Consider the following 27,432-nt stretch of genomic DNA (forward strand, 5'->3'; position numbering starts at 1 on the left):
GATGTTCAGGTAAGTTGTGCTCCAGCTACAGGTATCCTTCTTCCTGCAATACTCAAGACAGCCAGTTTGACACATTATTATTGGAAAAAATTATATTTTGGAAGAACTCACTACAGAAGGTGACAGAATTCCAAAAATCAAATTACATGAAAATATACATCGCCATTTTCTTTGTACATTAGGTGAGGAAAACTCTGAAGTAAAAGGCAAAGCAGATGAAGGGCCACAGGAGAGAGTAAAGGAGGGAAACTATTTTTGATACCAAACCCAGAAGTTAGTTATTTGAAAGCCTACAGATGTGCATGCTTGAACTCAACCTTGAGAAAAAACAAGCCTCCCCCACACACATCCCACCCCACAAACAGGCAATGAAAAAGGCAAACCAAAACATTTCACCCATAAAAAGCAGCTCAGTCTTATCTTGGACTAACTTAGTCAACCAAACTTCCAAGTGAAAGCACTCAAGTCCTTGGAAGTTAAAAATCCATCAGGCTGCTCAAGGGTGCTCCATGGCCAGTTTTATTGCTATACCAAATTCAAGAAAGATGAATAATTGGGTTTTAAAACAGGGTGTGAAGAAAAAAAAGCACCTTTGAGACTACAAAGGTCATAAAAGAAGACACAAGTAATTGATAGCAAATCCTTTCAGGGTTTAATCAGGAGAATTTTAAGTTCTGATGGGGCAAATAAAAGGGACCACATTTCCAAAAACAAAAACAAAACAAAACAAAAAAAAAACAAAAAAAAACCAAAAAAAACCCAAAAACAAACAAACAAAAAAAACCCAAAAAAAAACCAAACCAAAACAACAACAAAAAAAACAACAAAAAAAACCAACAACAACAAAAAAAAAGGAGATACTAAACTTTAATAAGCAAGAAATTTTAATTAAGCCTCGGTGGGTCAAAGGAAAATTAAAGTGGGAGGGAAAAAAAAAACAAAACAAAAAACCCAACTCAGTATCCTAATTGGTTTTGACATGCTTCACAAGTTGCTGTTTGTTTTTTGTTTTTTTTTTTTTGCTTTTTTTTAACTCAGGAAACAATGAACAGGGAGAGAAAAAAACCTGCTAAAATCTTTAGAATTTACACAATTCTATCCCTAACTACAGACAGCATTATTTGGTACAATGTGTATTTGTGGATGTACATGAACAGTATATATATTATCCGGATCATGTTGTGCTATGTACACATCTTTACAATTCTTCCTGAAGGTTAAAGCAGTTCATTAGATTTCAAAATGCGTAATCATCTTGTGTTGGCACTTGTTAGGCTCTTGTCAGCATTGATAACTGGCATGTTTTTATTGCAGCCCAGTTCCAGCCAGTGTTTGCCAACTTGTAACAACAGAAGTCCAGCAATAGGTGGGTAGAGTGCAGGAAAAAAAACAGTGCCATGTTTCTCAATTGGAGACCTGTAAAGAAATCACAGGTATTAAAATAAAACCCCTCCTCATCCTCAATTATTTTCAAGATGTTAATTAGTTTTTCAAGCTCAAGAAGATAACTATTTCTTGTTCAAGAGCTTCACATACCTCTGAACAGAAGATGGATAAATCCAAACTCATCACCTGAGAAAGACTGGAGTTAGTTCAGCACAGTGTGTATCCAAGCTCAATTATCAGACATTCTGGCTCCTGTAACTCGTGTTGCTTGTTGAGTGCACAGTGTGCAAAGCTTTGATTATTCACACATAGGGCTAAACACTGCAGATTCATCACTGAAAAGTCTGTGCATTACTTACTGTGAACAGTAGGTACAAATGGCACAGCAGTGCTTAGCAAGCCCTGACACCACAGCTCCCAGTCACACTGGGCTGGTTTGAAACCAGCCGTGGCCCCTTCTCATCCAATTCCCTGCCCAGCGCTCGCTTGGGAGGAGTCACCAGACTTAGAAAAGCTTTTGCCTTCCAAAAAAGCAACACAGCCAATTACTTAAAATATTTGTCAAGAGCATTGTTTCACTATAGCTAAGTTCAACATGGCAACAGAGCTGAGGTTAGTTAAGGATACTCTGGAGTGTTACTCACAGTTACTCCCTTTCTCCAAGACAGGAAAAAAAAAGTCAGCTGCATTAACAATTCCTGCACTCCAGTCATAGGCAGTTGTACAAGACTTTCTGTTCCTTTGCTTAGTCTTTTGATGACTATTAAACATTTTTCATGCTTAATCCGTACTGGAAAAAGTTCCTTTCAATCAAAGCATTTCTGCAAAGAGGGACTGCAGAATGAATTTGTCACAGATGGAACCTTCCCCCAACCCCCCCAGCCCCCCAGTGTTTACAAAAGGGTAACAAAGGAACTCTCTCCTGTACAACTAATTAAAAAATCTACCCAGCAGAAGAATGTAGTAAGCTGCTCTGGTTCAGTCAGTACAACCCCACTGAACTACATACAGTGCCATATTTCTATCCCTGTGAATTATGTATGCTGTAGATAACCAGTAAATATGGTTTTGGGGTTTGCCAGTCAAATGGGTCAGAGCAGTTTATTTGCCAAACCAACCATTAAGAAAAGGCAGTTTCAACATGAAGTTCTTTTTTGCTTTGAAAAGCAAGAGTGGGAAATTATTAGCTCATGGAGGAAGTTTTTCCTTGGCATACCCAAGATAAAGTGACCAAAGGCCAGGGATTTAAGGGCCATGCTTTAATACAGAGCTTTCTACAAGAGGTTATTATATAAAAAAAAAAAGAGTCCCATTAAAACTGAGATGGGATTGTATAAATTAGTGTAAGTATCTTGAGTCAGAAGCTCTTTTAACAGGGTGGCAACAAATGCAAATATCACATCAGCCACTCTCAGGTCAAAACTTGTCCAAGCTCTCAGATATGCCACAGTTCAGTTTCCAAGCAGAACACAGCTGTTTTTATGAAGCTGTTCCCAAGCCTTCCTCACTAAAGATGTTTTTTGGGCTGCTGAAGAGAACACCACCTTTCTTGATATTATTGATGGTTAACATCTCAATTTGACACTTTCTGCTGTGCCAGGAGACTTTTTGTTAAAACTCCCATAGATACCTGAAACAAACCCTTCTCAGTGGCTCCTGACAACCTCACTGAAGTCTCATTTAACTCCTACGTGCAACGTGCCACCAACATCTGCAAGATAATCTGCAACTCCTGAGATAACAAGACTTTTAAGATGCTTCTAAGATTCTAAAAAGTGTTCTTCACAATAATGAATATCAAGGAATTATCACCCCCTTCTATTACAGCTCCAGTAAACTCTAAGTGCCATTAATAAAGCCGGATGAATTCTGATAAAGAGAAGTGCAACTTCTGAACAGCATAAAACACAAGAATACAAGAGAAGTCCCCCAATTTTGGCAGAACAGGCTGTCAAGTGCATTTAAATTCTTTTAGTCTTTAGTACTGCATACAGCCAAAGAGCTCCACTGAGATCATGCAGCTGAGAAGAAAGGTTTGGGGGTTTCTTTTTGCTTTTGAGGGGGAGAAAAATAGTTCAGCAACACGCAAGCAGGAAATCCTTAACTCAGGTAACTGTCTTGTCTTGAGAAGGATACTTACCCTGAAAAAAGTGAAGCTACTAGCTGCTGAATAAGTGTCACTCAAAAGCAGTTTCTTGGCTTTTTCTTACACAGCGGGCAACTTTTCTTTTAAATTCTCCATTTCTGTCTTCTCTCCATTCTTTCTGTAATTGAATAGACAGCTTTCAGATGTCAGTCCTATAACAAGGAGTTGTACAAGCTCTAGGAAGACTCTTGGTGTTTATGTTTGCAGACATTAGCCATCTAGTTAATACCTAAATTTGCTTACAATCATTGAGCTACTCACTGAAAACCTGTGATATTCAGAACTTTTGAAAGTTTGCTGTGGGTTTCTGTGCCAGCTGCTCACAAGACAGTGAGGATGTGATTTTCCCCTTGGATTTTAGGCACGCTCCAAGACTAACCTGGTGGCTTAGTATTTCACATTGTCTGTGGTAAAAACTATTTGCTTCAGCCTGCAAAGTAGCAGCAAACTCGACCTGTAGACCACAAGCTGTTATGTGTTAGAGATAGTGTCTTTAACTGCAGTGGTGAAAAAGGTACGCAGGTACTGTGGAGCTGTACTTACTCTGAGAATTTTTTTTTAAGACCATTTCAGTTCCCTTCAATCTAGCCAGGACACTCCAGGACAGAAATACAGAAGTCACAGTATGTAGAAGAGGCACAGCAGTGTCCTTCAAAAGCAAGCACCTCCTAGTTAGATAGGTCTGTAAGATATTAGCTCTGTGAGAAAGACCTTAGGAGAATACTCAGCTCACCTACAGGGCTGGCTGGTCTCTGTGACAGGGATCTGATTTCAGAACTGCGGAGATGAAGAGCCAAGATAAAGATGAGCAGGAAGATAAGTAAGAGGGAAGTATGAACCCAGAGATGCACACCATCAAGGTATCACAAAAACCTACTGAGAAAGGGCAGCCAGGTTTTTTTTGTGCCAGGCTCACAACGAGCTCAGATGAAAGCACAGGAGCATCAGGTGTGGTTATTAAGATTGATGTGCTGGGTTACTGCCTTCCAGTCAGAAGTGGTGGGGAAAACAAAGAACCCCTTATTTAATGAAGTTCCACAGTTCTTAGTTTCTGATACAAGCAATATATTCTTACTGCAGGGGTGAGGGAAGGTGTTCAAAAACCCCACGTTGTTTCACCTGAGGCAATCTAGCACAGATTCACCCACTTGGGGTGAAGGTTGTAGTGCATTTGAGTAATAAATGGCATACTCTAACACTCATCACCTCCAAGCTCACTTAAACCATCAGCACACTGGAGAGTCCAGCATGTCTTAACTTTCCTGTCAAAGCACAAGTAAGGCTACTAATTCATTTGTTCTTTTTCAGCAATTAATGCAGCAAACATTTGGTTCCTTGGACTGGGACACAGGACAGCTTACACAAGATGGTTTAAGGCCAAGAAAAGCATTGAATTTGTGCCCTCTGAGCTTCAGAGCCTTAGTTTTTGTTTCTACTTTTTATATTTGTCGTTCTATGAATTGTTCAGATTTGAATAGCAAGCAAAGTTCCTAATTTGACAGCTGAAATCTCAAAAAATTTAATTTTAGGTCATGAACTGTTATATTTGCATTTCAAAATATCTGTTCAGGTTCCTGACCCTCATTTTTCTCCCACTCCAAGAGACAGTACTCCAACTCACATAGTTCATTTTTCCTGAAAGCAGGTATATCCCCTGCCCTTATAATCCTGTAAACTGCCTGTAACACCTTATTCACTAGATTTACTTAAAAGGAGAAACTAATGACAGCAGACAAAGTATCTTATAGTAACTGCCAAATTTTATTGCTGTAGTAAACACAGGAGCTGCTGATTCTCCATTACCCTCATGAATATATTTTTTGCTAATATGAAGAGATCTACAATCCAGCAGAAGAAGCCAACTGCTCAAGCAGTCAAGTAGCACTTTAAAAGTTGCTTGAAATATGTAATTCTGCAGCCAGAAAAATAGTTTCTAGAATCCAAAGTGATGCCTTCCTACTATCTTCACAGTCAAATTTGAGGGTTTTTTTGTTCTTTCATGCTGGGCTAGAAAAAGCCGTTTTCATTTTTGACATTTTTCCTAAGGCAAAATCATTTTCTGCCTAACTTTCCTAAGGAAAAAAGCAAAGAAATAAAAAACCCACTCCTGAAGTAGTTGTCAGAGTGGGGCACAATATAAAAAAAGTCTGATGTCAGGAAGGTGACAAGCACAGCTAAAACCACATGCTTTCTCCAGGGTTAGGCCAGCTACATTCAACATACAGGAGTTTGTGAAGTGAGGAATTCTAACTGTACTTTTAGGATTTCATTAATAACTTGCTCCTCCCAGTGCTATCAGCAGGAAATGTCCGTATTTCCTGAGTGTCTCTTTCCACCAGTAACGTGATACAAAAAGGTTAAATGAGGAAGTTGTTCACTACAACTTTGTTCTCTGTTTTCTTCCCATTAAATTTGTTCCACATGTCTCTTTCCATGATGATTTTTCAGCAGAGCTCAACCACCTCTGAAAATACTCACAACACAGAAGATCAAAGGCTCCAGGAAGCTACTAAATTCCCATCCACTTTGGGAAGTATAGCTTGGCTGACAGAGCAGGTTAACATTCCTTTACAAAACGCTGCATCTCAAAATTCCAATCTCCTTCTTCCTCACTCCCACAGTTAAAAAGACTAGAACTTCTCTTTTGTGAGAAGACAACACTCACTGCTGAGCTGCAATTCAAGAGCATGTCAGTGTCAGATGGGCAGGGCATGAAGTCTGTTCCCCTATGCCCTTCCAGAACTGAGACTTTTTTTCTCTCCCCACCACAAACATTTCTCAGCCTCACTGTTATATTCTGCTCTAACACAGCTCTTCAAGAGAGCTGATAGCTGTGTTTATACACACACACAGAACAGGCCATGCTCCAGAACACTGTGCTGCATCAAACACTTGCATCTCACTCATGCCTGCAGATTCACCCTGGTCTTTTACTGTAAATCAGATCATTCTTCCTCACTCCTGAGCCAGTCAGTCTAGTCTGGGACAACTCTCCCTGTTGAGCTGAAGATCAGATGCCCAGTAAGTCCTTTGAGTATCTTCTCAGAGCACAGACCTACAGAGTCAAACCTACTGCACTAATCCATGGGACACAGAGTGTTCTACAGAAGTGAAAAAGGCTTCCCAAGGTCAATTAGCAGCTCCATCTAACAACATCACTGCATTTCCCAACACAATGGTAACCTTAGCCTGTGATAGAAAAGGTTCTTCCCAAAGCTACTGTTTGCTAAACTAGAAACAGAACTCCACTGCAAGGTTGAGGCAATTAGCAGACCAAGGAAAATCTTACCGCTGCATCAACATTAGCAGGAGAATCACCATTGGGATCTGCCAGCATAGAAATAACACTAATCATTATAGTTTCCACTGTGTGAATGGGAAGCCAGCGTTCCTCAGGTTTTTCATAGCCGTATTTGTCTTCTCCAGGCTCATGAAGAATTGAAATGCAGACATCACCATTCTTGTCAACTACAAAATAGAACAAGGCATATTTCAGTCATGAACAACGTGCTGGCATTTCTTCAGGACACTCATGGAACTGTTCGTCTTCACTGCAGCTAGTCTGAAACACGTTAGTGAAGACACTTTATAAAGAAGGAAAGTAATTAACTATTGGAGAACTTCAACTGTAATAAACAGGGCTTGGTGGCAGTCTGAGTGTGCCTGGACTCCTGACAGAGAGACAGAGGGCACATGGGAAGAAGGATTCAGTCTAACATCATGCTGCAACTCTCAACACTATTTATTTAGACTTCCACTACAGCTTTTTCTGTTAAGTTCAGCAAACTCGAGAGTGACTTTTTTCCACAGCAACAGCATCAGCTGGGTATTACTGGAACATACTGAAATATGATTTAAACTGCTGGAATTAGAAAGTGCCTGACAAGTACTCTGATATTTCCAGAGCTGAAACTGGCACAGCATTAAAATATTCCCTGTCCTTTTGATGGGAGCACTGTCTCCTCCCACCTTTCAACATCTACAGCTTCTGGAGTTGAAGAACATTTCTCTTTCCCAGTAAAACCAACTGCCATTTTATTTTACCTTCCCATCCAATCTCCACCAGTCCATAGCTAAATGAGACCTTAGAAGTCTCCTTTAGAGGGACTAAAAGATTTTCTCTGCTTCACTAGGTAAGGACAACCTTGGGCCTTCTATACTGAACTGCCAAGTCAGTAACAGCAAGATTAAATATTTGAAGGTATAACAGAAGGCAGCTATAAAAATCAAGTTTCTCCTCACACTAGAATTTTGCACTTAGGAAAAAAAACTAAGAAAAAAAAAAATCCCTGAACAATTACCAAGAATGCAAGAACCTACTCTGAATAGCTTTTGAAAATACTTTAAGAGTATTTTATGCTCTCAGAGCAGCATAAAAACTAAAAACTACTAAAAACTCTGCCATTGTTTTTACTTTTCTATTAAGTGAAGATGGCAAAGTAAAAGCAGAGTTTCATATTTCTAACACAAACAGAAATATATCTATCTATTTGTCTTCACTGCATTTTAGTTCTGAACTGTAAGAAGAAATTGAAACTTTGACATTTCTTACCATTTGGATGCCAGATTTCTGTGATGAATTTCATTTTTGGCGGCCTCAGTGGGTAGTCTTTTGGAAAAGTAAGATGAGCCTTGAAAACACCACCTTCACTGGGGAATCAAAAATATCTTTGTAGAGTTTCTTGTAAGCTTAAGCTGAAGACCTGAACGTACTGATGTTCTAAATTTACACATCACACAACATCATGTTGGTAATTAACAGTATCAACACTTCCATATGCAATGTAAAGAGTTGCTACATTGAGAATATCCTTTCACAAGATGCTGCCAGTTTCCCAGCATGATCTTTTTTAGAACTAGGATGATGTTCCAGAGGGGAAAACCATGGGGGTGGGGGGAAAAAAAAAAAAACAACAACAAGAAACTGCTAAGGAATTTACCATCTGGAATCACAACTTACATCTTTTCCTCCCAGTACATTTATTAAAAGGGAAAAAAAAAAAGTATTGCCAATAACTGCCTTTCTCAAGTCCAGCTCAGCAGACACCCGTTTTCCTCTGTCAGAGACCTCAGTCCTAATTTTGTGATCTCAGTCTGCAGCAGTGAGCCCCAGGGAAAAACTGCAGAAAACTGTGTCTTGAGCAATAAATGTAAAAAGACTTCCAATGCCACCGTTTCAACACTAAGCTAAAGTGACTCAGGCATGACAGCGAGGTATCCTGCATCAGTTACCCACTCAACTGGAAAACAATAATAAACAAGAGACATCCAGGTTTTATGTGGAGTTACAGGCCAGGAATAGTCCCTTTTAAAAAATATGAAGGCCCGTATTAGATGGAAATGTTTACAGGTGGAATATTTTACTAATGTCAATACTGTAACATTTGTCCTGCCACTGTCATTTCTTCTAACTGAAGGTTGTAACAAAATTTGGAATTGTAAAGGCAGAATAGAAACTGCAACATAAACCTCCAAAGATGCCATGAGAGGCACAGTGTGACAAGCTACTCCTCAGCAGCCACACAGACAAAAGAACTGGTGAACAGAAAACTGTTCAGTGCAGTTTTTTTTCCCTGTATTTGTAAAGGAGTAGGAGTCTATAAAGTGCACTGGCTACTGAGAAAAATAACATGTTTTACCACAACTAAACCAAAAGGGTGCAGTTCCAGCAAGGTGTCTCAAAAAACAAACAAAAAACCCACCACAAAACAAAGAAAAACAAATCCAAAGAAACAAACAAAAAAGCAACCCCAAAAAGCACTGTCTTTAAGTAACTTGGCTCTTTGAAGCAGCTGAGGGGATTTGAACCCACAGCATTTATTTTTCAAAAGTTTTAGAAAAAGCAGGCAGTTTCCAAAGAAACCTTCCTCCCATGAGAGGTAAGAATTCCAAAACCACTATTTTAACATCCATATAATCAAAACAAAAGAGAGCTCGATTTGTTGATAGTCCCAAACCAGACCAACCCTTTCTTTCAAACTGAAAAAGTCCTTCCTTCCTTTTTTGAAGAAGAACATCCTGAAGCTACTAGGCTGTAGGGCACCCCTAGTTGCCTCATATCTCCATATAAATACAAGTTTTAAAGTGGATATACTTTAGGTATCAGTTAATGAAATACAGCTGTCAATTAAGGGAGGACAATGCCATTTTTAGCACTATTCCTGATGAAAGGGTTTCTGTCAGTAGAGTAATGCACTAAGTCTAAAGTCTTTTCAAGTAAACTCAGAATAAATGAAGTGGGTCCAGGAATGAGACTGATATTTGAAAATTGTTTAAGTTAAACTATTATATATGACCATCCTTATCAAACAGCCCAGGGAAGAAGGATTCAGTGTAATACTATGCTGAAAAACAGCAAACAGGGACTGGAACATTAGAGAGGCTCTCACCTAAAAGCCTAAAAAAAAACAACTATCCCCCCTCAAAAAAAATAAACAACTCAGGACCCTATAAAAGCGAAGTTAAAAAAATCACTGTTGCAACTTTTAACACCTAAGATGACAATCACTAAGAAACAGCATTTCTAAGGCCAACAGAAGCTGCAGAAACCATCTCATGCAAGACATGAGAACCACAGTGCAGTGAGCTTGAAGAAAAGCCAAGCAATTTGATTACTGGGTGTAAATACTTATTCCAAGTCTACTGACAGACACACAGACCTTCATGCTGCAACCAAACTGACCTCAAGTAAATGTCACTAGGCTTTTGGTATCAGTAGTTTACCACTGCGACAGCTTAATGAAGAGAACAGAGTTCAGGAGTACACTTTAAACTGACCTCTCCTGGGCAGAGCAACTTTTCCAGAAACTGGAGCGGATCACCCCCAGGTGACAAGTACTCCAGGTCACACTTTAAAGTTCTCCCATCTCAAACTGACAGGATCTGAAGCTAATTCTATGGACTGCTGTGGTTTTCTCCCAGTACATCCCTCTTGAATTGCTTTCCTACCATCACAAGTTGTAATGGTTTAACACAGCACTATCAGCTGAACTACAGCCTCTCAGCAGCAACAGCAAATAGTGGATTTTATCTGCCTTACTAACATGTGAAAAGAAACAGAAACTGCCTCTAAGTGTACCTATTCTCTTTCTTTTCCATACAAGTACAAAGAGATCAGCGTTGCCTTTTCTCAAGGGAGCAAAGCAGTTTAGAACTTCCACAAAGCAAATCCAGCTATTTACACCTATTCTGCTAGCAACAGAAGAGCATTACCTAGTTTAGCACAAAGGTTTTAGTTAGCTTCTATTCAGCAGGAGCAAACTAGAACTAGTAATTCCGAGTTCACTTAAGTTTCTGTGTAAGTATCAGTACTTACTATAGTGTATCTGGAGGACCAATAATAAGGACTTCCCATCGATAAAGGTCATTGTCATCTATTAAGCCCGCTGAAAAGCCTTCCACTGGATTTTTGTTGAGCTCTGTGTGGGAAAAAGAATTTAAGAGTAACTTTAGGTATCTATAATACACATTTGTTGGTTTTGCTCCTTTTTACATGACCAAAAAAACCCCGTGACATTTGGCACATGGACTTACAGCCTGAGTGAGCACCCTCAGCCCCCCCACTACAAACACTTCTGACAGAGCTGAGACCATGCCTGACCCCAAAACTCTGAGTGCAACGTGAGCAGATGGGCCAGAACAACACACAGCTATGGGACATGGTCTCCTAAACTAGGTACCAGTGAGTGTTTAAGTCAGGAAACAGGCTTTCCAGTAATGAAAAAGCTTTACAAGAACCCCAAGGAGCCAGCTTAAACTGAAGTCTGTCTTTAACTCCAGAAAATGTTAAAAGAAAACCAAAGTCACATTATGTTTTTATTTAAAAGTAACATTCTACTTCTTAATTCTTTTTTTCAGACTCTGAAAGCATTTGAGACCTGTGCCAGTGAATTCTGGAGACAATGATTTACTATATTTTGAACTAGTACAAGAGAACATAGAAGATAAGCTGCTATGGTGTTCAGGTATTTTATTTCTTCCTTTTGCTTCACAGTTTTTTTTCCCCCCCCATCAGTGATAAGCAATAGAACATTCTAAGTGCTATATGAATTATGTTATAGGCTACTTCATACAGTTACTGCCAGATAGAGGCTTTTGTGGAAATAGCTACACACAAGTCACAGCTAGATATAGACTTCACTGAACTTCTGTTTTCAGCCTGATCCAGAAAAAAAACCCTGCAAGATTTGGAATTAAACACTTCAAATGAGTTTTGCCTCCAGTGGTGGGGGTAGGAAGGTGAGAACGTCTATGAACTGACAGCTTCAGGTCAGAAACTGCATTAAATGCCATATTTATGTCAAATTCGAATTATTCACCCAGCATTTCCAACAGTACATACAAGTCCTGATAGATCTCGGGTACTTAGGATACAGGAAGGAGGAAAGAAGTTATTCCTTCAACTGGTCAGTAATTTCCAGATTAAATTAAGAATGGGAGCTATTGTGGGGAAAAAAACAAAACTAGACCAAAAAACCAACCATACTTATTTTATAACCTGTCAGACTCTATGCAGTCCTCATTATTGCGTTCCACAGCACAGTTTGTCTACATAATTCTCATTTTGTAAACCTAAAAGCTGTAAGATTTAAGGTCAGGGGGCCTTATAATGCCCTCAGGTACATTGACAGGAACTTCAAGTGAGAACCTTGTACCTTTCTGGAAAAAAAGCTGCCATTAAGTCCAAACTGATTTGCCCATAAGCTTGTAATCACTGGGGGCCAGCTAAGTTCTGAACTACTTTAAGTGTGGCTGAAAAAGGCAAGAATCATCAATTCAAGCCCTACACAGAGAGTCTAAGTCCACACTGGGAAAACAAAGTGCTCAGCTCATGTGAAGGACCTAGTTCTAAAGAGGGAGACAGAAGGATCAACAGCTTTGGTCATTACTAATTTAGTCAAACATCCACCAAGATGACTCAATTCTCAAATGCCAAGGAACATACTGAAAGGGGTTTTCATAGGGACTACTCAGAAGGGTGCAATCATGAGGTGAGGTGAGCCATCCAGTCCCCAAGGTGCAAGACAAAGATTTGGATACTGAGCCCAATCATGTTTTTTCCCAGACAATGCATGAAAGAAACGGCAACATCACAGGCTCTCTAACCAAGGCAGAAACCTCAAACCCAAAAGCTACAGCATGGCCATGCCTCCTCTAAGCAAATCAGTTTTCAGACTCTGGCACCTATGAAACTTTGTGGAAACAGCTGCACAAGGTGGAATAACTATTTATTCTTAGCTGAAAGGGCAGATAGCCTAGGTGAGCATCTCACATTAATAAAAGAGAGCCTCACCAGTCCCTTACTACCTCCTCAATAAAAACACTTCTTCAGCATGGTCTGTTAAAATTTCCACCACATCAGTAGCTGAATATTACCTGCTTTTCCACACAGGATTTAATTTTTTAAAAGTTGCCTATTGCTTGTGAAAAAAAGCCATCTCTGCTCAGGATATTTACATCATCCTTCCAGATATTATTAGTACTGTAATACACAATACCCACCACAGTAACTACACAAGTCAGAATGAAACTACTAGGTTTCACTATCTCACCTAAGACTTTCTAACTTGAATTTTAGCCTGTGAAACAAGTCCCATCATTTCTGCATTTCCACTGAGAAAAAAGGATTTGTGCCAAGTTCTGTGTGAACTGCTGTAACTCAAACTGCTCACATTTAGCTTCTTTATTGTTTGCAAGTTATCACTGCTCACTGGTAAGACTTTAAAGACTGCCAGAACTTAAGATGGAAAAAATCCAGAATGTTTCTCTCTATTTAAATATGTCACATTATTTCCAAAGTCAATATACATATTTTTTCTCTATTTCTTACTGCATGTTGTTTCGATTTCTTTCTACATCTGTCTCAGCCTCAGCTTTATCCCTAAGTAGTTCAAAACACTTTTTGTCTATTTATTCCCAAAGAAAGACAGCTCTTACACTCCCAACTCACACCAAGGACCATGTAGCACTATATTGCAAGAGAACTTGTGAGAAGGGGTAAGATTCCTGCATGCCAACTTCTTTAATGTAGAACATCTGTGAACTGAATAAAAGGGACAATCATTAACAAAAATCTTCAGTTAAAGAAGTTTGCTTAGTGGATGTTGCCTGTAAAGCTAATGAACACATTACTTCATTTACAGGAGGTGGCATTAGTCTCAGCTTGTGAAAAGCTCATTTTCCTTCCATGACAGCAGTATTGAAGCACATCTCAAACAGCTGCTGATTGCAGAAATACTCTGAGGAAAAACAATGAATATAAGCTCATACATTTTCTCCACTAGATATGCAGAATTACCAACAGCAATTTAAAAATGAGCTCTTCCATCCAGATTATTTATGTTGAACTAAACAACATGGCTGGCAGGCAGACAAAAAAGGAAATCTCAGGAAAGTTCTGCACTGAGACACGAAAAGCATCATCCTTGGCTGTTTTTACCATGGATAGCCAATAGCTGCTACTCATTAAAACCTGCAAACGTCAAGTCCCAAGGTTTGTTTGGCTTTGTTTTTTTCCCCTGGATATAGTCAGTGCTGTGTATCAGGAAAGTTAACCAGTGGTACCGGCTGTCTCTTTCCTCTCTCTTCACTGGCTGAGCCTCACACAGCGAACTCCATGCACCGAAATCCCAAAGGAACGGCGATGCCGGCAGGGCACGAAGGGAACACGCAGCCCGGTGTCGCTGCCCACCGACCGGGGGACACCGCCTGCAGCCGGGGCAGGGGACACCTCCCTGCGCCGCCAGTCCCCACCCACCGCAGCACTTAACTGCTTGCGGCCTCAACAGGAGCTTCCCTACACAAACATGTGAATAGAGAGACAGATTTAGCTCCCTTCTAACTAAAGGGAAGGATTTGGTTCCCTTCTAACTAAGGCAGGGAGAGGGGAACAGGCTCTTAGTGCAGGTCCTCTACAAAGCCCTGCTGAAGAACTGCCCTAGAAGTGCTGGAAAAGGAGAGAAGCCAGGCACACCTATAAAGTATTTGAACCTTCCACATTATTTTCGCAACAGTTTTACTTTGGGATTTCTTGTTCAGCTAAATATATGCTGTACTTCTTAAACATAAATGAGTACATTAACATATTTCCATCATGCCCATACCTAACTAAATGCCATTTACTTGCAACTACTGTATATTACAGTCTGTGGTTCAGTATTTCTGACAGTATTTTTTTGCATTTCTGATTATTTAATATAATAGGCATTTTTCTACCCAACAAAGAAAAAAAAATCCAAAACATTCTTACACTCAGTCTTGAAGCAGTTTCAGGTAGAGCCCTTTGCAGACCAAGCAGCAGCTGACAGCCAAAGCAGCACACACCTGGACAGCTGCCAAGCAGCAACATACTTGGAACAGAACCCAGTGTCTGCTTATAAATTAGACATTCAGTTCGTTTAATCCCAGTCCTGAACCTGGGATTAAATCCAATACCTGATTTGGGAGGTGAGGAAGACTAAAGGCCCATAATCCAACAGAGTTGTTTAAATCCAGAACAGATTTTAAAGCCCCAATGGCTCCCTTTCCACACAACCTGCCACACACCACACTGTCTGCCCTTTTAGCTCTTACTAAAGCAGAACTAAATTACCATTGCCTTAAACTTGAGCCAGCACAGTACCCTGAGCTGCACTTCCAGTTTCAGTGTTTAATTTACATCAAGCTACTGATGTTCCCACACTCACTGAAACTGCCTTTATATAAACCAAGAGACTTCACCAATCCCAGAGCAAAACAGCATCAACAAAAATGACTAAGCAGAACAAGCCCCATAGCTCCATGGAACAGCTATGTATGGCATCCAAACTTTTCAGCCTGATGTCTCACCCAGCCAGCCGCTGCATATGAACTCCTTGAGTATTTTAAGCTACATTACAGTACAATGCTTTAAAAAATATGAGCTCCCATATTTTTAACAGCAGCCTCTTTAGTAAGTGACATGGTGTTTGAGTTTTGTGCAGCCAGTGGATAGACCACAACAGAAAAACACACTAGGGAGCCCAAGTCCTAGCTAAGGCTTCTGGACAAACCATCTAGCTGGCTTACACAGCTCTTAGAGCAAGCAGGCCATATCAGCACTTTGCATCTGCTCCACCTTAAACTTGCATTGTCTTCCTTACTTTTTTGTGAGGCTCAGCACCAGTCCAGGAGCTTCTAACAACTGTTCACACTGAAAATCCTCATTCTAGATTCTTCTCTGTACCCTACACTGAGTTCCACGTAGTCCTGTTACTTCACTGAGGTCAGTTATGATTTCCAAAACTTTGTTGCCTGCAGGACCCAGCTGTAGAGAACTAGGGCTGAGTTTATGATAAAGTAACATGACCTCTACGTGGAGATGTATTCCCCAAGCTCTCCATTTTATCTGCTTTCATCATGTCCTGTCTTGCTCCACAAGCTCATCTAAGGAGTTCAGACAAAACACAGCACAAAATATGCACACACTCCTGATAGCCACTGTGGGAATGACAAATACACAACACTTAGAGATTAAGTCTCTGAAGGACACTGAAATTATTTTGAAGGGAGACTAAAGTAGTAAAGACAAATCTGTCTCAAGCAGAGACTCTACAAACCATTTCAATAGAAGCTATAGGTTTGATTTTAGCCTGGCAACTAATGTCCAGTGCTCCACAAATCTATCCTTCTTAATAAGGGCAGCATTTTCAGACTTCTACAAATAAAATTCTCTGAGCTCAGAAGATTTATAAGGGTTACACAATTAGCATTAACAGGCAAGCTGCATCTCAGTGCAGTGCTATGCATATTTGTGTACTGCTTCACTTGCCATGGCCCCAGCTATACCTGTGAGGCCTTCCTTAGGTTTGCACAGTGAAGCAGATTTTGAAAGGACAGAGGGCAAGGTTGGAGGTTTCTTGTTTGATTGTTGGTTTTATTCTCAGTCAAATTCCTAGCCATGACCACAATTCAGCTTTGTAAACGAGTGGAGAGCAGTGCTAGCCCAAAGCTCCTAAAACTGCTGCTACAGGTATAAGGATTAAGGTACCAGAGAAAATTGAGTAGAGATTAGAATTCTGAGTAAGATATCACATTCTAGAATTAAGCTAAAAACTGAGTTTCTTGATTCTGTATATTCTGTAGCTCCACAGTCACAGGAGTCATGGCATACCTGGAGACAGACAGCTGGAAGTTCAGGTTAGCTATTTAGGGGAAAACTGAGTCTTAACACACCAACCAGGAGCTTCACATCTCTGGTACTGCCTTGATTCTTATAGAGTTCCCTGTAATCCCTTAAACCCATGAAGGTAGACATCAGTAGAAACTGTCAATGCTCCTTTAGATTTCTCCCTCTCTCTCTCAAAAGCAGCTTAGTCTCCACTAATGCACAGATAGCCAGCAACTGATCTAGCCTGGCAACCCAGTGTACCCAGCCCACGATCTGTTCCCATGCACCATTTCACCTGAGAGTCCTAAAGACAGGCAAGAACACACTCAACCTATTTTTAGGCATTTCCTTTCTGTAGCACTCTTCATACACGGACCGTTCTGTGTACACACACTCGAACCAGTCCTTTTCCAACATCCCAGGCTACAGAAGGAAGGTCTGCTTCCTCCTCCCTCAAGGAATTTGCCATTAATGAAATATCTAAACTCATCGGTTACTGTGGACCACATTGTGCCTACTAAGCCCACAAATCTCTTCTTTAAAAACAAATATGGTGTTCAAGTTACTTTCCTGTCCGCATCACTGTAAATACAAAACATACTCAACTGATGAAAATCTTTGAATGCCATAGTATTATTTTGAAAGTTATGCTACCAGAATTAAGGTTCTTAGCACTAAGTCCAAAATATATGCTCAAATTACCATCCATCATATAATTTTCATAGAAAGCACGATGAAATGTTTCCTGAACAGCCTTCTTTGACTACACTGCTAGAAGCATGCTGTGTATCCCATCAGACCAGAATCCAGCAGTTACACCACCCAGGTTAAAATGGAGATTGAATAAGGTCTATTGAAAGACCACAACAAAACCATTCTCAGTAAGTTCTGAATTTTGAGGGGAAACGTTATGAGGAAGGGACAAACAAGGATAGTAAAAAAAATTGGAAGAACCCTGGTTCAGAAATCCACGTGTAAGAGGAAGCAATTATGTCACCAGGGAATATTCAGTGCTTTGCCCATAGAGTAAACTGCAGCACAGAGTCACATTCATCTGTCACACTCAGTGTAACAGAAATGCCACCTCCACTTTGATCTCCATCTCTGATGCCTGTTTCCACTCTTAAGAGTTAGAAAAGTATTCAATGGGTATCTTCATCAGTCTGTATTTGAGAAGGTCATCCTCAGCAGCATTCAAGAGATCTTATCAGGGTAAGTAGTTTCTGAGACACCATAATTATCTCATCCCAAAGCAGGTGTCAAAAACAGGTCAGATGAATCACACTCTACACACACTTATTTCTTTCACCTACAAAGGACACTACAGGTTTCAGATGCCTACAACTGTTGGAATTCGGCAAGACAGGCGTCATCCTAGGTGCCATTAATGTAGATGAGTTTACCATGGACAGGAGAAGTTAACTTCTTAAAAGCTAGTTACCAACAGACTAAAGATAAGAAAAAAAATTGCATCCAAGTATCTTCTGAGCAGGCACACACACATTAATCATGAAACAGCAGTGCTGCACAGAGCCAAGGGTTCTATGATTTCTATGGTTCATAGACAAAAACAGAACACCATTAGAAATCCACTGAAAAGTCTCTTTGGCATGCCTATGCCACAGGGAGATGTTAACATCCAAGTCGTTGTGCAAGTCAAGGATAATTTTCCAGCTTGTTTTCTCTCCTGCTTATAATATGAATAACAGCTTTGCATATCCTAACTTGAGCCACATTGTTATTTAGAATTGTTTTAAGACACTACTTTAAATGACTCCTGACAGTACTATCTTCTAGATCAGCACCAAATGCCAGCCAGCTAAAAAAACAGCCAGCTTGACCTATGAGGTGTATGATGACAGCACAGAAATACATTTCCCTCAACAATCCATACACAGAGACCGTAAGTGGAAACCTTCACACAGGGTTTCTATCACAAAGCCTTTATTATTCTTCTAAACCCATACAAAAACTGCTGACTTTTCCAGAAGAGCAGTTATTTTTGTGGAACCCCATTTCAATTAGACTGTTATACTTAGTGTTCTTACAAGGTCTGGATATCTGATCTCTGCTCCAGCTGATACGCCTTGGACTTGAGAGTAGGAAAGAAAAGCAAGTATGAACATTTACGCTTGCAGGGTGGCCTAAAGCTCAAGCCTGCTACAGACTGCAAGTGAAAGATCTCATCAAGACCAGACACTGACAGATATGCACACACCACAGAAAAGTGAAGCACAGAGCAGATAGCAGCAGCTTGGTGAGAGCAAAGGCCTGCGTGTGAAGTGTTACCCTGATTCCGTTCCCATATGCTGGAACAAAAAGTGGACAGGAGAGTTTCAGGAGCCAAACGTCCCCTTCCTCACACAAGCCAACCTGCTCTCCTTTTTCCAGGCACCCAAGTCTGCACAATCATTTTAGTATTTGGTTAGTTCTTGCTTTCAGAACAGCAGCCACCTTTCATATCAGTTCCACTTCACTAGAACCCCCATCTCTGTGCTGGGAACAAACTGTTGCATTTTACATCAAAACTGAGGTTGATTAAACACACTGCAGGAAGAAAATTTAGCAGAATGCCTACTTGAGGCAAACAAGTTTCATCTACAAAGGTCATTTATTTTCAAACTGTTTAACACAGGGCTTTGAGGAAACTAAAAACCAACTAGTACCCACCACAGGAGGGACCAAGTAATCCTAAATTAGTTGAATATGCACGTATTGTTCCAAGTCGGTCTTGCATTAAAAAGAAACGTCAATGATATACAGAAAAGTCAAAGCAGAATCAGCTACAATTCATGCTGTTTCATCTGAAGACCATTCACTCTACTTGATTATCCCTATCAGTTTCTCTTAAACATATTATATATATAAACATATATAAAGAGAGAGCAAATGAAGAAATCCTTAGTTTTCAGCAAATAACCCCAATACTGAAGTGGGAATCAGTATCAATGACATAAGTTAAGACATTTTCGTTGGTTTTGCATGATTTAACATCTCCAAATGAAGCTCTTACCAACAAAGCATAAATTCTGATGAAAGTATTTTCTCAAATGGCATTAATTTTGCTCCTTACTTCAGAGGATCTCCAGCAACGTTCTCCCATTCCACAGTTCTGACACAAAACAGAAATAAATCACTCTACTGCCTTTGGGATAACTTACAATGCCTTGTTTGGGGGGAGCAGAGAAGGAAAGAACTCAGAGTTCATGGTAAGTTTGGTTCTTTCCCTGAAAGCTTAGTAAGCTGACCTAGGCAGAGCCAAGGCACTGACTCCTTGACGAGGCAGGTTATTTCTTCATCCTGTTTGAGCAAGTGGTTGAGTCATCAAGCTCTTCCATTCTGTAGTTTAGCTAAACCTCACTTTCCAAAACTGCCAGCTCTCCTGAAATTTCGTTGGTGGCCGCTGTTATAAATATTCTTTTCTTTGAAGATGCAAAGTTCAGATTATTTGTGCAAGAGAAGCATTTGGAAAACTAACATGCAGCAGGCAAAATTTGCTATTAGTCACATTTATCATGTCTTTTACCGTGAAACAGAAGTTCAGTCACTACAACAACACAAGCAGCCTGGAGTCTGAGCAAGGCCTGTGTTTAAGCAACGATATTGCCTATAAAGTCAGCCTGAGAAAGGGAGCTTTGATAATTCTGTCACGATGACCTCACAAGAAACAGGATTATCTCATCTGCTCTAACAGGGCCCTATGCTGCCAGGGGGTTAAGGTGACTGCTACACACGCTGTACCTAAGTACCCTAAAAAGCATCAGACCAAAAAATTGATGGTTATCTAAAAACATGAGTCTTCTAAAAAAAGTATGCACAGGTATTTATAATTTTAGGACCACTTAAAAATGCTAAGTTTTACATATGCAGAACCTTGGAGTCCTAGTTATTTAGAATATTAGTGTCCATATGAACAGACCTTCACAAAGCAGGCAATCTATTAAACAGGCAAATTAATACTTCACATCAGTGCCACTCAAATGACTATCTCATAAACAAACTTACTGTAAGCCACTGCTCAAATGAAAACAAAGATTCCTTATACACCAGCCACCCCAGAAATTTGCATCTCAGCTTTGATATATAAAGTGATCTTCACTCTGCAATTCCCTCTCCATTCACTACTTATAGATTTTTTTAAAAAGCAAGTCCTAATTGCCAAAAACTCAACTAGCTCAACATTACGCAGCCAGATTTTTCCACAGAAGTAAAAATTGTTCAACTGTCACATTAAGTATTTAATAGTTTTCCAACTTGTTAGGTTTTAATTAGGCATTTCTGCTTTGAAATAGAAGCTGTATACACTTTAAACTGAAATAATACCATGTTTCTCATGTTTAAGAAAAGCATTAGTGTGGCTTTTTCTGTATCCTAAGTTGGAGATTATTTACAGCACAGCTCAACTTCAGCCAACAAAGGCATGGTTATTCCCATTTCCAATGCTCCCTGTTTATGTTAAAGAGGACTTGCACTTCTAGTTCCACTGTGTGCTACGGATTTAACTGCGCCCTCCCTGTGTGATTTTGCTGGTTGAACTAGACAAGTCTGCCTACTCTGAAGTCCCTGTGTCAGCAAGAATTTGGCAGAAAGATGAAATAAAAGTATTCAGAGACATATATCAGTCTGTAAAACCTTTGGGCCTGACAGCTCTGGAGACTGGAAGAGAAGCTTTACACCCTGTTGTCTGCATCTCTTTTTAAAGAACATAAAGTTGGGGCTGTAAAAGGAACAGTTTATCCTTCACCAGCTCCCCGAGGGGTGAACTCTGCTAACCCAGTGCTACACCAATCTACATACTTGCCAGACTTTTTTTGTTTTGTTTTTTTAAGTTCACCGGCACTTCTTTCCTTTTAGTTTTTCCTGCACTGTGCATGAAAGAAACAGACAGGTCAGGGCTTCTATTGTATGTTGTTATCAACCCACAAAGTGCCCCTCTCCTCAAAAAAAAAAAATAAAACAAAAAGAACAAATATGTTTGAATTTTAAGGTATTTCCAAAAGCTGCTACAGCTTATAAGTAAATTCATTTGAGAGGGAACAGCATTTAACTTTACAGATATCCACAGATACCTGAGCCTCCAGCTCTAGTTAGACTACACTTTTAAAATGGCTTTGGTATTAACAGATCCACACTCATCACTTCCTTAAGACTTAAAAACTACCCAGAATTCTTACTACCTTGAATTGTTCTTGTGCCTAAATGGGGGTGAGCACATGTCAGTATAAAAACAGCTACTACACTTAGTTCCTGGGGATCCAGCTCAGTATTTCATTAGCAAAGGCACTGTGAAGCCACATAGAATTTAGATTAAAAAATAACCCACATGTAACTTGAAGTTATATTTTGTGACTGTCACTGAATGCCCCTTCTCTCTGAGCATTATCAGCATCCAGAACATGCCACTGAAGCACACAAGCATGTTGGACATGGTGCTGTGGTACCAGCTCCCAGCTCAAGTTACAAGCCTGCTTGCTTTCAAAAAAAAAAAAAAAAAAGTGTCGTCATACACTCATTGGAGCAACTTCAGGTTATGCTGTCAAGTTTTGCTCTGTTGTTTGGTAAGACCCATTGTTTTACATCTCACTGACAACCAGTAGCCTCATCGGTTGATCTATACTTTGACAAAGTAGTCTGGAATTTAAACACCTCATTAAAGTGCTCTGTGCCAGACACCCTCTTTCCCCATAATTAAGAACCAAAGCATACAGGGGACCAAACAGGTAACCACTCAGAGCTACTGTTTAACATTCCTCCCTCCTCCTGCCATTGTATTTTTTTTCTTCTGGGCACTGAAAAGAGATATCCAGAGTCTCATCATTCAAGAACTTTTATTATACTCCTCAACTGCTCCATCACTGTACAGGTTTCAGATTCTCACTTCAACCTCCCTTCATTTCTGGATGTCTTGCTTCAACTTCAGATCTCTCATCATTATTGAAGCACAAGTGAGTGATCTAATGCAATTTAAACTAACTTAGGTCAGCTAACTCATACCCAAAACCCAACCAGCAGGTACAACCCCATGACTCGCCACACCTGATATAAGGAAAAACTGCACAGAGCAGAGAGACTGAATATCAGTCACACCAGGGTAAACACCACAGGAGTGGTGACTTTTGGTTTGAGGCAGAAGAAACAGTGTGGGTATTAACAAAGGGACACGTTGGAGCAGGTGAGACTTGGAAGGCAGTCAGCAGTAGGGAAGATCATGAAGCTCAGCCTCTGTACTAGGACTTCAAGCAGCCTGACACCAGAAAAAACAGTGTCAGTCCAGTGCCAGCTCAGTTCAGATGTCACACAGAGAATAGTTTCTCCCATATGTGATAACCTTCTCAGGTCAGTTATTCCAAGTAGGACTTTTGAAGAGTTCAAGACTCTTCTTCAATGCTCACCATACTTCATACACACTCAAAATCATTTTTAATACGGTGTCAATTTCTTTTAGTACATGCAAAGGGACACAAAAGGAATTGATATTACTTAAAATACAAAATCCCCACAATATCTGCATGGTGCAAGAAAATGGCTGCAGCCAGTAGAGTTGAATCAGTAATAACTAGAAAAGCTCACCAGTGCACATAAAGCCTTCAGATAAGAACGAGCAGAAAGTTACACAGAAGCTGACCCCTAGATTTAGTAGTCCACAAATGTTCTTGCATATCCAACCAGTTCGCTTACACAAGGTCTTAAGACCTCAGAAGACCAAAAAAAACAACAACAAAAAAAAAAAAAAAAAAAAAACAACAAAAAACAAACAAAAAACCACAGCAGCTGAACAGTTACTATCAAGAGACTTCAACTAAATGCTTTTGTGGAGCAGAATTAGTAGATTAAAAGAGAAATTCCAAACAGCTGAAGCATTATAGGTTACCTACCAAAAGCTTTTTTAAAAATCAAGTTCGAAAGCAGCTATTCGACACAGTTGTTTCAGTTAAGGGACCATATACACGAAAGAGAAGCTTCACGTCACATCCAGTATGGAGCTCCTGCAGTAAGCCCATACCGAAGCGTTATTAGCTTATCTGAAAGTGCAGACACCTCACCGAGTGTCACTAATAACTTCAGCAGTTACTAGGGCACTAACAGGTGCATGCTGATGTTCACCACTACAGCCACAGTATGCAATTTTTGGCCTCAGTATGAGATTTTTTTTTTTTAAGAGCTTCGCCTTAAAGGGGTAAAACATTCTGTGCCAGTACTTAACGATACTGAAGTTTCTCAAACTGATCATCAACCAAAACAAGAAAACAGGGCTGGAGATGCACACACACCATTCTGTTCGCTATACCCGGTTATGCAACCACATCTCCTCACTGCTAACAATGCTGCTTTCCACCCTTCGGCTTCCAACGACATTAACTGAAGTCTCGGGCCAAAATCCTCCTCCTGGAATTCCTGTGCCACCCAGTGACCCTGTCTCTTTGTATGGCTACTCGGCCAACTCCAGCCAGCGCTGGAATTGCCCGAGTTTAGGTACACCTGGCACACATCTCCTGAAGTGAGTACAAAGCAATTTTTACGTAAAGGACGAAAACGGTGACCCGATCCTCCCAAGATACCGTGCAGACCCGTGTGCTTCCTCGAGTGGATCGCCGTATCCCGGCCCAGCAGGCAGAGGATGCGGCGAACATGTGCAAGTGGGGGAGGGAGGAAGGGAGCGCTGCCGGCTCGTTTCCCTTTAAGTGTGGCAGCGCACACATGGAGCCGCATTGTGCGGCTCCGCGCATGCGGGGCCCCTCGGCGGGGCCGGGCCGGGCCAGCTCGGCCGCCCGCCCGGGGACAAAGGGAGGGGGCGCGGCGACACCGAGCCCGTCTGACACCCCGCTGACACCCCGCTCCCCTCCGCCGCCGGCCCGGGCGCAGCACCCCGGCCGTGTCCGTCCCCCAGCCCGGTCCCCAACTCCTCCTCCCCCGCGCCCGTCCCGCCCTCTCGCCCCCGGCGGACCCCCCCGCCCCTCCCCGCGGGTCCCCCCGCAGCGATCCCACCCGCTCCCCCGCCCGCACCCGCTGCTGCCCGGTCATCTCCCCCCCCGCCGGTGTGCCTGCGGAGCCCCCCGCCGCTTCTCCTGACAACAAAGGGGCCGGCGGCCTCCCCCTCCCGGGCACGGGAGGTGAGGGGGAGCCGGCGAGGGGAGGCGGGACGAGGGTACCGCAGCTCCCCGCGGGAAGGGGTGCGAGTGCGTGGAGTCAGCCCGGGCCCGGAGTGCCTCATTCCGGGGGTGGGGGAACAATCCTCCTTCCTCCCCTTCTTTCCGGCGCCTCAGAAACACCCCCAAACATCAGTCCGCACGAATCCCCCGCGCTGCGGGACGAGCTCCGGCTCGGTTTTTCCCCCGCCCCAGGGAGACGGGACCGCAAGGGGAGGGGACGAGGAGTCCTCCAGACTTGGTACCGGGAGCCTGGGGGGCCGACGAGCGCGTCCGGTGCCACCCCGCGCTCCCCTGGCGGGACGGGGGCAGCCGAGGGGACGCTCCCCCACCGTGCCGGTCCCGCTCCCCTCCCCCGGCTCCCCTGGCAGCAATCGCCGGTCGGGCTCCCCCTCCCCCGCTCGGCCTAGTTCCCTCGGCTCCCGGCTGGGCACAGCACGGCGAAGGGGGGGCCGTAATCTCCCCTTCCCCCTCACACACACACGCACGCCCGCCCCCTCCCCGAGCCGGCGCCCCTTCCTTCCCCCGTTGCGGGCCGCGGCCCCTCCGAGGCCGCCCGGCCGCTGCTCCCCCGCGGCGGATCACCGGCCGCCCTCCCTTCCTTCCTTCGCCGCCGGCCCAGATACCTGCTAGTTGTCTCCGCAGTAGCAAGGCGGACTGGAGCTCCGTCATTCTCCCCCGCTCTGCCCGGGGAGGGAGTCCCAGCGGCGGCGGGGACGGCGCGGCTCCTGGCGCTGCGAGAGGTGGCGGCGAGCGTCCCTCAGCCCGTCCGCTCCGCACCCGCCGGGGGTCTGGCTCGGCGCCGGCCGCCACAGCACGCAGGGTCCCGGGCAGGGCAGCGCGGCCGTGGCTCCGAGCCGCCCTCCGCCTCCTGCTCCGAGCCCTCAGCGCCGCCACCTCCCGCTCCCCCCGCCAGGAATTTCACCGCACTCGGGCCCGCGCAGGCGCACCCGGGCCGGCCGCCGGCCCTTCTGCGCCGCCATCTTGAGAGCGGCCGAGGGCGGGGAGCCGTGCTTGGCCGCCATGTTGGGAAGGTCGCTGCCTCCCCTTCCCGAGTCAAGCCTGAGTTAACGGAGAGGAAGGGAGAGCGCTTTATGAGGACAATCTCCTCACGAAAGACATTTAGGGACATAAACTAAAGCACAGCAACTTCCACCTTAACTTGAGGAAGATCTTTACGTGACTGTGATAAAGCACTGGGACAGACTTGTCCAGGGAGGGCGTGGAGTCTCCCTCTCTGGAGAAATGCCAAACTCACCTGGACCTTCCTGTGTCACCTGCTCCAGATGACCCTACCTTCTCAAGGGGTTAGACTGGATGATCTCCAGAGAGCCCTTCCAGCCCTAACGATTCTGGGATCTGCAAAGGCCCTCGTGAAGGACATTATTAGGAAGGAACGTTTCCTTTTGACGGTGGTGGTACCCTGCCACAAGTCGCCCAGAGAAGCTGTGGCTCCTCCTGGATCCCTGGAAATTCCAAGGACAGGGTGTTGGAGCAGGCTGGAGTAGTGGAGGGTGTCCCTGGCCATGGCAGGGCTGGATTCTGCTGAGGTACAGCAGCCCCTGAGGCACCTCTGCCCTCCTCAGCAGACTGCCCAGGACTGTCAGTACCACTGTGTCTGTGCTCACAGCCCTGCTGCCATCTTCCAACCCACAAAACACGAAATACGGGAGGTTTTGAGGAGCCCCTAAAAAGAGCAGCTGAACAGAACAGGTTAAAAGAGTTACCAGCTCCCAGGTAAAAGTTGCTCACGCAGGATTGCTACAAAATGTAGGTTTTTGTCTGCGTGTGTGATGGGGATGCTTTGGAGCTCTGTGCCACTGCGCTGAGGGTGTGCCCAGGGAGAAAAAAGAGAGGTAAAAGGCCTAAATCAACTCTTACACTTATGAGGTGAAGGGGCTTTCCTGCATCAGTGTGTCCCTGAAGGGCAACCTAGGCTTGGGTTTGGATCTCCAGTAAAAAACTTCGGAAAAAGGATGACTGCAAGCCTGAGGACAGGCACTGCAGAGGGAAAGAGCTGAAAATTAAGATAGTTTATCTCAAGGAACTAAGTAAATCGCCAGGAGAAGCCTGACAAAAGTACAAATTGTCTGTAGGCTCACATGTTGACTGTGCAAAATATAATGTGATAAATAGGTGTGTGCAATTCTAAAATAAAATGGGCTGCTCTGCTCCTCTGGATTTAAGTATTTCATTGGATTCCCTAATTTTGCATTTCAGTTCTCAAGTATATGCAGTTTCTGGCTAATTGGATGAAGCATTATTAGCAGTGATAGAAAGCAGGAAACTCCCTGCTCAACTGCAGAAAGAAATTACTACAAAGAGATTTATCCTGCATAAGTTTGCCAAAATGTTCAAATCCTTTATAAAAAGGATTTTTTACAGGTTTTTTTTCCTACTAAAAAGGCTTTATATTGTGAACACCAAAACTAGTTTGCAACAAAAGGAAAGAGAATGAGCAATGGTAACATCATTTCCTGTGCTCCAATTTGGAAGGCCCAGTATAGACTCAGAGTTTCATTACTGTGCTGGTACAATTAATCAGAATATTATTCCCAGATATTTTTGCAGTTCTGATTAAATCTGTGTCCTTTTCAATGATTAAACTGGGATGGCAGAAGACATCC

General features: G+C 42.6%; 1 protein-coding gene across 2 annotated transcripts; it reads right to left on the minus strand.

The window, feature by feature from the left end:
• Positions 1–496: 496 nt before the first annotated feature.
• UBE2G1 (ubiquitin conjugating enzyme E2 G1) lies at positions 497–25,726 on the minus strand. Of its 2 annotated transcripts, XR_009933871.1 has the most exons (7): positions 25,432–25,726; positions 10,848–10,950; positions 8,085–8,182; positions 6,822–7,000; positions 3,527–3,650; positions 1,537–1,572; positions 497–1,416 (listed from the first exon to the last, which is right to left on the minus strand). XR_009933871.1 is itself a non-coding variant. In XM_062506811.1 (6 exons), the coding sequence occupies exons 1-5, from the start codon at positions 25,475–25,477 to the stop codon at positions 3,564–3,566; spliced, it is 513 nt and encodes a 170-aa protein (XP_062362795.1). In that variant the 5' UTR covers positions 25,478–25,724; the 3' UTR covers positions 497–1,416; positions 3,527–3,563. The 2 variants fall into 2 exon arrangements, 1 of the variants encoding a protein (XP_062362795.1); XM_062506811.1 differs by lacking the exon at positions 1,537–1,572 and having other exon boundaries at positions 25,432–25,724.
• Positions 25,727–27,432: the final 1,706 nt, after the last annotated feature.

The sequence above is a fragment of the Cinclus cinclus genome, chromosome 22 (assembly GCF_963662255.1).
Source record: "Cinclus cinclus chromosome 22, bCinCin1.1, whole genome shotgun sequence".
NCBI lineage: Eukaryota > Metazoa > Chordata > Aves > Passeriformes > Cinclidae > Cinclus > Cinclus cinclus.

Excerpts from the sequence above, each read along its gene's own strand:
- UBE2G1 (XM_062506811.1), bottom strand. The coding sequence starts at position 25,477 with ATGACGGAGCTCCAGTCCGCCTTGCTACTGCGGAGACAACTAGCAG. Across the intron at positions 10,951-25,431 it reads ACTGCGGAGACAACTAGCAG|AGCTCAACAAAAATCCAGTG; the intron begins GTATCTGGGCCG and ends TTTCCCACACAG. Across the intron at positions 8,183-10,847 it reads GGTCCTCCAGATACACTATA|TGAAGGTGGTGTTTTCAAGG; the intron begins GTAAGTACTGAT and ends TTGATTCCCCAG.